Source organism: Hyperoodon ampullatus (genome assembly GCF_949752795.1).
Source record: "Hyperoodon ampullatus genome assembly, chromosome: 6".
Classification (NCBI taxonomy): domain Eukaryota; kingdom Metazoa; phylum Chordata; class Mammalia; order Artiodactyla; family Ziphiidae; genus Hyperoodon; species Hyperoodon ampullatus.
In genome coordinates, this window is record NC_136919.1 from 24,212,561 (window position 1) to 24,224,844 (window position 12,284).

At 40.2% G+C, this 12,284-nt stretch overlaps 1 protein-coding gene across 1 annotated transcript in view; it reads left to right on the forward strand.

Annotated features, from left to right (window-relative positions):
- The window catches only part of LOC307054422 (stimulated by retinoic acid gene 6 protein-like), a gene marked incomplete at its 3' end in the record, with an annotated part of 35,149 nt that overhangs the window by 16,687 nt on the left and 6,178 nt on the right, over nt 1-12,284 (forward strand). The window contains exons 8-10 of the mRNA XM_079706107.1: nt 1,394-1,505; nt 4,093-4,246; nt 9,970-10,045. Of these exons, the coding sequence (XP_079562233.1) occupies nt 1,394-1,505; nt 4,093-4,246; nt 9,970-10,045 (342 nt within the window). The remainder of the gene's footprint in view (nt 1-1,393; nt 1,506-4,092; nt 4,247-9,969; nt 10,046-12,284) is intronic.

A 12,284-nucleotide genomic window follows, 5' to 3' on the forward strand; every position in this document is an offset into this window, starting at 1 on the left:
ATATTTGTTCACGCCCCTCGGTGTTTGCACCAATATTGATGAGCCCTGACAGTGTCAGAGACCTGGAGATGACTGGAAGAGCGCTGTTTTAGGACGCTTGTTTGCTAATAACAGAAACTCAACTCAAATGGAATTAAAGAGAAACAGGAAAGTTATGGCCTTACATAATTAAAAAGCCTAGAGGTCACCAGTTTTCAGACACAGATGGATCCAGGGGTTTGATTGATATAATCAGAACTAGGTGTCTTTCCCTCATGTCTCAGCTCTGCTTTTACCTATGTTAAACTCTTAGTTAGGTAGGCTTCCTCCCCGTGGTGGCCCCCAGAATCTCGAAGCTTATACCCTCCTGTCTTAAGCTCATAGAGAAGAGAATGTTTTCTTTCAAATAATTCAAACAAAATTCCCATGAACATGTTTCATTGGATCAAGTTGGACCACATGGCATCCCAGAACCAATTACTGTGAGTAGGTGATTGGAGTAAACTGATTGTTAAACCAGGGTCACATGTTCACCATGGGAACTAGGAAGTGGTTCAGCCTCACTTAACCACCAGGACTGATGGTGGGGAAGAGTAGATTCCCAGAGAAAAACTGTGATGCTGTTACCAATAAAAGAGGACATAGCTCTTGGCCAGGCAAGAACACCTGGTCTTCAGTGACCATTCAAGTCACCCTACCCCTGCCACTGCCACTGTGCATAAGGGTATATTCCCAGAGAAGGGATATGTCTAACCAGGTCATACAGTGGCAAAACTAGTTCTTTGGTTAGAGTTACATTTGGCTACATATAGCAGAAAATGCAAAATAATCATGGCACAAATAAAAGAGAGATTTCTTTCTTTCTCATGTAAAAGAATTCTGGAGGCAGGCAGTCCATACTAACCCTGGACTGCCCACCGTGCAGTTTACCCATTGTCTGTCTTTCTGTTCCAGTAACGTAGTGGTTTCCGTCATGAAGGCTGTCTGTGGCCCAAGATAGATGCTGGGGCTCCAGCCTGGGCCAGCCACCATGTCTGCCCTTCAGATGGCAGGCAGGAGAAAAGAATAAAGTCAAAGGGAATCCTCCCAGCTGTGTCAGTTCCACCTGACCAGCCTCCCCAAAGTCCCACACCACATCTCTGGTCACGTCTAATTGGCTTGTTTAGTCTTGGTCACTCTTAGCTGTACGAGAGGTTGGGAACTATAGCCTTTTATTTGGTAGATTGCTGTACTGAATAAAACTGAGTCTTTGTTCTTAAGAATAAGGGGAGAATGAAAACTGTGGAATCTACTAGTGCTCTTTCTCTTCACTATACTCTAAGGTGAAGAAGAGGAGATGATATTATTTTCAGAAGAATCAGGCATTTGTTTACCAGCCACAACCTGTCTTCTCTTGATGTTTATTCATTCACAGAGAGAGAGAAAAGTCTTGGTTCCAAACCAGGATATATGAGTGGGACCCCTACTTTCAGTTCCCAAGCAGGATGATTGGAACCACTGTGTTGGCTTTCATCTGCCTGTACCTTGTAAGTATATCTAAGCAAATCCTTTATTATTTTATAAATGGGGTGGGTCTAGGATAGGGGTTGTTCTTTAAAAGCTGGGTCAAAATTGAGTATCTCTAAATCAAAGAAGTACAATTCTTTGACCCCACCATTTTGACTCCAAGGACACTTTATTTATTTATTTATTTTTTGTGGTACGCGGGCCTCTCACTGTTGTGGCCTCTCCCGTTGCGGAGCACAGGCTCTGGACGCGCAGGCTCAGCGGCCACAGCTCACAGGCGCAGCCGCTTTGTGGCATGTGGGATCTTCTCGGACCCGGGGCACAAACCTGTGTCCCCTGCATTGGCAGGCGGACTCTCAACCACTGCGCCACCAGGGGAGCCCCTCCAAGGACACTTTTACTCATGTGGTGAATATTACTAATAAATATAATCGAGTTATTTACGGAGACTTCCAGTTGCCAATTCCACATGTAAAGAACTTGCAAGATGCCACTCCATCTTAACAACAAATACAAATCTGAACAAATTGAAGAATCAACAACTCTTCTTAGATCCCTAAGAGCAGTGAGGTCATGGAGCAAACCTTTACCCCTAAAACTGAAGAGACACGATCATCACAGAATGGAGCAGAAACCCCATGGCAACCAGTGCCAAGGTAGGAAAATCTGAACTGTAATTGATGCCATCAATCAATTGGATATTTTGGAAATCCAAAGACTACTTCATCAACAACAGCACAATACACATTCTTCTCAAGAGTAAATGGAAAATTCAACAAGATAGACTATATCCTGGACCATAAAACATGTCTTAATAAATTAAAAGAATAGAAATCATACAATATCTGCTCTCAGATCAAAGTGGAATTAAACTAAAAATCAATAACAGAAAGATAACGGAGAATCTGCAAGTAGTAGGTATTAAAAACAACACACTTTTAAGTAACATATGAGCCAAAGAAAAACATCAAGGGAAATTAAAAATATTTTGAACAGGTGAAAATGAAAACACAACTTATCAAAATTTGTGGGAGGCGGCAAAAGCAGTGGTTAGAGGGAAATTTATAGCATTGAATGTACATATTAGACCTGAAGAAAGATCTTAAATCAGTCGTCTAAGCTTTCACCTTAGGAAACGAACAAACAAAAAAGAGCAAATTAAAATGCAAAGTAAGCAGAAGAATAGATGTAATAAAAATTAGAGCAGAAACCTATGAAATTGAAAGCAGGAAGTCAATAAAGTACAGAATCAAAGCATTTCACGTGGTCATTATTATCTGAGGTAAAATGTCTGAGTCAAAAGCAGGGTCAAATGGCGGGATAAAAATGGCCAAATTGTCTTCTGCTCATTTTAAATGTACTAGGATGATACCTATATAAACTAATCCTGTGATTAAGTTTTAAGTGAATGTATTAGGTTATGATGAAGTACCACATAAACCCACAAATTTCAGTGACAACACTGAATATATTTTTGCCCACCTAACAGTGTTGAGTGAGTGTTGAGGTTTGGGAGGTAGCAATCTTCCACGTGTTTGTTCCATAATTGGTTTCTCCATCATGTGCCTTCATCATCCCTGAGCAGCCTCACCACCTGCATCCAGTCAGCAGAAGGAGAAAGCAGGCGGCGAAATGCATGTGAGAGGTTTTCAAAGGCCATGTGGACCCAGCACACATTCCTTCCACTCTTTTTCCATTGACAAGAACCTTGTTATGTGCCCACATCTAACTCAAGGGAGGCTGGCAAATGTAGTCCAGCCTGCGCCCAAAAAAGGGGACAAGAGATTTTAACGGACAACTAGCTAGAGTTCTCTGCAGCAGTGGGTAAATCACTCGGTGTTATTGTGTTTATTAAATCATTATTGGTTGTCTACTCTATGCCAAACACTATACTAAGACCTGGAAGAGAGAAGAGAGCTGATTCAGCAGAATCTTGGCCTGGGAGTAGCCCATGGTCTAAGACAAGAAGATAAAATACGGTATGAAGTACTGCCGTCTAACTAGAGAAAAAGAAAAGGTAAAAGTGCTTTGGAAATTTAGTGAATTACTCTGGATTGAGAACCTGCCTGAAAATAGTAGCATTTGAGCTCCACATTCAGTTTGGTTGATGAAGTAAAATGGCGTCAGGGACTCTAGAAGCAATGGCATGATGATGGGGGCATGAGGGCAGGATGACAGGATGATAGGAGGGGAGCAAGCATGACATGCATACAGGAAACAACACCTCCTCCAATTTGGTCATTGCCAAGATACAAGAAAGGGAACAGTGAGAAGTGTCTGGAATTGTCCCCAGGGTCACCCCTTATTCAAAGTTCACTCTGTTTTAATTATTTCACTCTGATTTAATTAATGTTTGAAGAGTTCTTTGAGCCCTTGTGGTGCCTACTCTTATATGCTGTTGTGTGAAGAACAGAGTTTGGGGTGACTCCTGTCTTCAAAGAAGTCACAATCCCATTCATCTCAGTAGAGCAAGTGTCCAGAGTCTATTGCAGATGAGTTTTGAGCTTCAGAGAGTTTTGACCTCAAAACCAAAGAGAGACCCATATGTTATTCATATACTGAGCTGGACTCAGGTGAGACCTTGAAAGATTTGCTCTGTGTCCCCAGTTCATTGTCATTGAGTTCTGCATGTTCGTGTATGTGAGAGATGAGCTAGATGTGTTTGAAGGTGAATTGGAGAGCTACGTCACCTCCGTGAACCAGACGAGTACCCTGACCCCAGTCCTCCTGCAGGTGAAAGAGCTGATTAACGTCACCAAAGGTAAAACCATCCTCCACCTTTGTTCCTGCTGCCTGTGTAGGAAACAGAGAGGGACTTGTGACTTGTGGCAGGTGCACACCTATAGTGATTATTGCTGCTGGTCTTGATATTACCTGTGTTACAATTGCTCTATGCCTCCCTGGGTTGACTCGAAGGAAAAAGGGGTCAGGACACAGGCCATTTCGTTAGAACCTATTTGAGGCTGAATTTTCTAATCTCAAATAGCCTATTTTGTTTGATGCCAGTGGAAACAACTAAAATCATTATATTTTTTTCACTTTGGAAAAGATAAAACAGTGGTCCGTGACTTTATTATTATATGAAAAGTTTACTTATATCATTCAAATTTAATTTCTGCTTAGTTCAGGTTGCTTTAACAAATTACCATAGATGGTGTGGCATAAAAACAAACGTTTATTTCTCACAGTTCTGGAGACTGGGAAGTTGAAGGTGCTAGCAGACCTGGTGCCTGGGGAGGGTCTGTTTCCTGACTTGCAGATGGTCACCCTCTCTTTGTGTCCTCACATACTGGATGGAGAACAGGGAGAGGAAGCAAACTCTCTCATGTATCTTCTTATAGGGCACTAATTCCATCATGAGGGCTCCACCCTTATGATCTAATCACCTCCCAAAGGCTCCATTTCCAAATACCATCACACTGGGGATTAGGGTTTCAACACATGAATTTTGTGGGGGGTGGGAGACACACACATTCTGTCCATAACAGTCACTTTACCTTAAAATAGTAGCTTTCTTTGAAAATGACATACTCTAATTACATGTCCATTGCCCATGAAGGAAGGAAAGTTCTTCACTATTCCTTGTTGAGAAAGGACCTGGACAAGATGTCAGGATAAACTCTGTCATTGGACAAGTCAGGTCCCTTCTCTTGGCCTCAGTTTCCTCATCTTTAAAATGGGACTGGGATGAGGGTACCAAATGGTTTCCAAAAGCCTTTGTAGCTCTGACATTTAATGGCTGTAAATTACCATATGTTCCTTAAGCCATGAAACAGGTGATGCAAATAATATTTTCACTTAAGACTCACAAGCTAGTAGAATATCAAAACCAGAGGGGAATAGAACTACTGTGAATTATTTGAGGAACATTCTCTTACACATACATGAGATAGAAGGTCACACTAAGGTGGGTACTGCTTCTTCCATATTACCATACTTTTTTGTTGTCCTTGAACACTTTATTCATCTTTAATGTTCTGCCTGATGAGTCCCTTCCTATACACTCAGCGAGCATATTCTAGTGTTTGATTTAATAATACTTGTTTCAAGTCATACTTCTGAAAATTCACATTTCTACCCCTGTTTTGGGCAACTTTTTAATGCTAACCTCAGTTACTTGGTCTGGGTGAATTGTAGTGAGTATATCACCATATTCACTCATGTTTTATCTCCTCTTTGATATATTTCTCACGTTTAGACACTTTAAGAATTGGTATATAACATTTTCACTCTGTCTCAATCTCTTCCAGCTTTAAACAGCTACCCTCTCTCCAAGAGAGTCTCTTAGGCTGAACATGCTTCACCTTTGGAATGATAAAGGCATTAAATTAAAGGTGTGAGGTCATGTTCTTGCTGCTGGCTGGAAAATGTCTGCACTCACTCTTCTTGTGGCCAGACTCCTTCCATCCTCTCCTTCCAAGGATGTGTCCCCTGCATACCCTGGGGTGAGATTTATGGTGGTTTACCCGCATCCTTTGTGTTGGTGGAGGTTTGGGATAGAGCAATTGCCTACTCCTGGTGATACTGTTAAAGACACATCTGAAACTTGAAAGGAATGGAAATCAGCTTTCTTTTTCCTTCTTTTTAAAAACAGCTTTTTGAAGATATAACTCATATACCATACAATTCACTCATTTAAAGTGTACAATTCAGTGGTTTTTATTATTTTGAAATTTATGCACCCATCACCACAGTCAAATTTAGAACATTTTCATCACCCTAAAAGAAGTCATGAACACTTTCAGTCACTCCCCATTTCTCAATTCTCCCAGGCCACTATTTTCTGGCTCTATAGATTTGCCTATCCTGGACATCTTATATAAATAGAATCATACAATACGTGGTCTTTTTTGATTGGCTTCTTTCACATAGCAAGATATTTATAAGGTTCATCTATATCATAGCATGTGTCTCAGCTTCATTCTTTTTTATTGCTGAATTTTTTTTTTTTTTTTTTTTTTTTTTGCGGTACGCGGGCCTCTCACTGTTGTGGCCTCTCCCATTGTGGAGCACAGGCTCCAGACGCACAAGCTTAGCGGCCATGGCTCATGGGCCTAGCCGCTCTGCGGCATGTGGGATCTTCCCAGACCGGGGCACGAACCTGTGTCCCCTGCATTGGCAGGCAGACTCTCAACCACTGAGTCACCAGGGAAGCCCTATTGCTGAATTTTATTCTGTTGTATGAATATACAATATTGTATTTATATATTTGTCTGTCGATGCAAATTTGGGTTGTTTCAACTTTTGGTTATTATGAATAATACTGCTGTGAACATTCATCTACAAGTTTTTCATATATTTTTATATATCTTGGGTATATACTAAGGAGTGGAATTCTGGATCATGTGGTAATTATGTTTAAGCTTTTGAGGGAATTGCCAGACCATTTACAAAAGCAGCTTCATCACTATGTATTGCCATCACCAATGTATGAGGGGTCCAGCTTCTATATCTTCATCAACATTTGTTAGTATCTGTATTTTTTATTATAGCCATCTAGTATATATGAAGTGGTATCACATTGTATTTTTTTAATTGAAGTATAATTGATTTATAATGTTTCAGGTATACAGCAAAGTGATTCAGATATCTATATCTATATCTATATCTATCTATCTATCTATATATATATATACACACATATATATTATTTTTCAGATTCTTTTCCATTATAAGTTATTACAAGATATTGACTATGGTTCCCTGTGCTATACTGTAGGCCCTTGTTTTTTTTAATCTATTTTATATATAGTAGTGTGTATCTGTTAATCCCCAATTCATAATTTATCCCTCTTCCTCCCCCCCACCTTTGGTAACCATAAGTTTGTTTTCTATGTCTATGATTCTGTTCCTGTTTCGTAAATAAGTTCATTTGTATCGTTTTTTTAGATTCCACATATAAGTGATATCATGTTATATTTATTTTTCTCTGACTTCACTTAGTATGATAATCTCTAGGTCCATCCATGTTGCTGCAAATGGCATTATTTCATTATTTTTTATGGCTAAGTAATATTCCATTGTATGTATATACCACATCTTCTTTATCCATTCATCTGTTATTGGACACTTAGGTTGCTTCCATGTCTTGGCTATTGTAAATAGTGCTGCTGTGAACATCAGGGCTGCATTGCGGTTTTGATTTTCATTTCCCTGATGGCTAATGATGTTGAGCATCTTTTCATGTACTTATTGACCATTTGTACATCTTCTTTGAATAATGACTACTGAGATTCTTTGCGCATTTTAAAATTGGCTTATTTGTCTATTATTGAGCTGTAAGAGTTCTTTGTATATTCTATATATACATCCCTTACAAGAGATATAATTTACAAATAATTTCTTCCATTCTGTGGGTTGCTTTTTCACTTTTTTGATGGTGTCCTTTGAAACACAAATGCTTTTAATTCTAATGCGGTCTCATATATCTTGTTTTCTTTTATAACTTGTGCATGTCTAAGAAACCATTGTCTAACCCAAGGTCACAAAGATTTACTCTCATATTTTCTTCTGAGACTTTTATCATTTTAGCTGTTACATTGAGTGTATGATCCATTTTGATTTAATTTTTGTATACGGTATGAGGTAAGGTTCTAACTTCATTGTTTTACATGTGAATATCAGTTTCCCCTGCACTATTTGTTAATAGGCATATTCCTTCCCCATTGAATTGTCTTGTCATCCTTGTTGAAAATACATTGACAATGGGGGTTTACTTCTGGATTCTCAATTTATTCATTGGTCTATTTGTATATCTTTTTTTTTTTTTTTTTTTTTTTTTTTTTTTTTTTTTTTTTTTTTGTGGTACGCGGGCCTCTCACTGCTGTGGCCTCTCCCGTTGCGGAGCACAGGCTCCGGACGCGCAGGCTCAGCAGCCATGGCTCACGGGCCCAGCCGCTCCGCGGCATATGGGATCCTCCCAGACCGGGGCACGAACCCGTATCCCCTGCATCGGCAGGCGGACTCTCAACCACCGCGCCACCAGGGAGGCCCTATTTGTATATCTTTATGGCAGTATCACACTGTCTTATTACTGTAGCTCAAGAAATGTGAGTCCTGTGATTTTGTTCTTCTTTTTCAAGGTTGTATAGCCTATTCAGTGTCGCTTCATTTTTATATAAATTTTAGGATTAGCTTGTCAATTTATCCAAAAATGACATTGGAATTTTGACAGGGATTTGAATCTGTAGATCAATTTAGGGAGTATTGCAATGTTCACAAAGAACAACCAATATGTAAAAGTGATACGTTTTTCCATTAATTTAGGTCTTCTTTAATTTCTTTCAACAAGCTTTTGTAGTTTTAAGTGTACAAGTTGTATACTTCTTTTACTAAATTTATTCTTAAGTATTTTATTCTTTATGATACTATTGCAAATGCAGTTGTTTCTTACTTCATTTTCATATTATTTGTTGGTAGTGTATAGCAATACAATTGACTTTTATATATTGGTCTTGTGTCTTACAACCTTGCTGAACTCATTTATTAATTCATTTTACTTTGTTTGTTTATTTATTCCTTAGGATTTTCTATATATAGGAACATGTTGTTGGTGAATAGAGATAGTTTTATTTCTTCCCTTGCAGTCTGGATGCATTTTCTTGCCTAACTGCCCTGGCTAGACCCTCCAGTACAATGTTGGATAGAATTGGCAAGAGCAGACATTGATTTTCTTATTCTTGAGCTGATGGGGAAAGCAGTCTGTTTTTCACCAATTAAGTATGATGTTACCTGTGGGTTTTTTGCAGATGCTTTTTATCCAATTGAGGAAATTCCCTTCTATTTCTAGTTTATGGAGTGATTTGAATTATAAAGAGGTGTTGGATTCTTTCGAATGCCTTTTCTGTACCTATTGAGAGTCGGCTTATACAGAAGCTTTTACTTCCTTCCCTCTGTCTCCATCCCTCTCTCACAAGCACACAGAATCATTCTGAAATCAAGTTAGGTACGAAATATTAAAACCATACTGAAAGATGGATGAATGAATAGTCAAGACCTTGATTCCAGTTACCGTTGCACAAGGTGACTGTTTATTGGGGGTGGGTAACCACCCCCCAAAAAGTGGAGATTGGAAGTTCAAGAATTAATGATGTTTTACTAGGCTGGAGGCTACCTACAATGTGTATGCTCCATAATTTTCTTTTTCTATTACTCACTATAGATTGAAAATATTAATACCAAAGGAAAAGATTATAAATAAGCAGGAAATAAAGGATATCGAGGGTATATGGCTAAAATGAAACAGAAAATAAGCAAAACGTTATTTGCACAAGAGGTGTGTTAAAAGAAGTACAGTATATTTTGCCCAAACCTTTCTGTTGTGAGTTTCTGCATTTTAGTTCCCCGACCAGGGATTGAACCCAGGCCCTCAGCAGTGAAAGTGCAGAGTCCTAACCACTGGACCACCAGGGAATTCCCTCTGCATTTTTAAAATAGTTTCTGGTTCATCTTCTGAGACCTCTTGTATCACCTCTTCTGTTTCAGGAGTCTGGGTGGTGACCATCTTGCCTGCCTCCCTCACGTGTGTGAGCTACCTGTTTCACATCTTGGCTTGTTACAGGTAAGAGGGTTCTAGGAGTCATTTGTGTGTCTTCAGCCAGGAAAGCAGCTGACAGACTTTTCTCAGAATTCCCAAGCAGTGCCAGCAGTGCCCAAATTGGGAACAGGAGTATATATAGGGTCTAGGGACAACCGTACCTATTGGTAGTAAAAGACAAAAACAAACAAACAAAAAACTATTGATTTGAGCTCCCACTATAAGCTTGACATTGTGATTAGAGTCTTCTTTTGGTTTTCAGCAAAACCCTAAGCGGTACTTTCATCTCCATGTTCACTGCTGAGCAGGTGAGACTCAACAAAATAACTTTAGCCAGGCTATTAGCAGCTGATCTTGTCTTCTGGCCCCTTCTGACCTTGTCATTTCTTGTACACTTCTGCACTGTACTAGGTGTTAGACCCACCCTCCTCTCCAGGACTAATCATACTGCACTCCCAGCAGGTGAATCTGGCTCAAGGGGAACTCACAGGAGGTTGGAACAAGGGAACCAGGGGCATCAGTCTCAAGAACAGCAGCACAGGAGGAGGGGATAGCCTTCAGTATGTAGCTGGCATTTGCATGCAGACGGAAGTTGAATTTAGGTATCTATTGCTCCCTTTTCTCTCCATTTCTCTGCCTTTGTTTCTGCCTCTCTCTATACCTCTCTCTCTCTGTCTCTCTGTGTCTCAGTCTCTAGTTCACAGCCACCCACTCACTCAGAGGAAGCCCAGGGCCAATTCCTGCCCCTGCAGAGCATCCTGCTTTTGCATCCTCCCCATCTGGCTACCCAAAGGTTGGGTCTCTTGCAGATGACATCTAAGTGAAGACTCTCCTGGCACAAAGAGCCCCAGCTCTCCATCCCAGCCCTGCCTTGCTCCCTGTCTCTGCTTTCTTCTCCCTGGGCTCTGTGGGTGGACTGGACACTGCTGCTTACCCTTTCCCTGCCTGTTGTAGGGATATGTCTGCTCCTTCCTTCATTAGCCTATAAGTGGCTGGGAGATATTCACTGAGGCATTTTACCACAAGGAACAACCACAATGCAGAGCTGGCTGCATGGATGTGGGTGGAGGGTAGCTGAGGGCACAGGGACAAGAGGGCACCTGTGGTGGGGAGGCCTCCTTCCCGTCCAGGCTGGCCCTTCCCTCCCACACCTGTCACCCAGGAGTGATAATCCCTGCCCCTCCTCCTTTACAGGGCCATGGGGCAGAGGAAATAATGGATGAGAAAGCACCCTTTGGACAGCACTAGCACTGTGCCATTATTGTTCTTTTTCTTTTAATTATGCCAACCTATCTATAGGCTTGTGTTTTAAAAAAAAAAGTTACAAAAATATTTAGTGTAAAGTAAGTCTTCTTCCCATCAGGCCCCAAATTGTTGCCCAAGAGCTAAGCACTATTATTCATTTTCTGTGCATCCTTCCAGAAATTTTCTCTGCAAATACATCTGTGCACGTTTGTATTCCTGGTTGCACACCCTACTCTGGTACTGCCAAACAGAAACACAATGAAAGCCACAGATACAATTTTGCGTCTTCTAATAGACACTATTTAAAAGAGTTAAAGGAGAGGTGAAAATAATTTAATAATATATGTTATTTAACCCAGCATAACTCAAATATCATCATTTCATTATGTAATAAATATGCAAACTATTAAGGAGATACTTATATTCTTTATTTCATACTAAGTCTTCCCAATTCAGTGGTGATGAAATTGCAAAATAACCTGGAAATTGCTGGAATGGGATGTTAAGAGAAAACGAGGATACAGATGTGAATGTGGACTGTGAACAAAACTATGCCAACCTAATCTTTAGGCAAAGGGCCAGGCTGAGACGGGCACATGGGAAAAGCACACAGTGATTTCTTTGGGTGCTGGGATTGTGAGGAATTGTGGCTTCTTTTTCATTTCATTTTATGTTGTTGTAAGTGGGGGGCTATCGTTAAAATTTTTTTACCTGTTTTGAAATAATACATGATCTTCCCAGACCGGGGCACGAACCCGTGTTCCCTGCAACGGCAGGCGGACTCTCAACCACTGTGCCACCAGGGAAGCCCAAAATATATTAAGCTTAATATTTTTAAATCATCAGGGAAATGCAAATCAAAACCACAATGAGATATCACCTCACATCTTTCAGAATGGCTATTACCAAAAAGACAAGAGAGAAGTGTTGACAAGGATGTGGAGAAAAGGGAACCCTCCTACACTATTGGTGGGAAGGTAAATTGGTACAACCATTATGAAAATAGTATGGGGGCTCC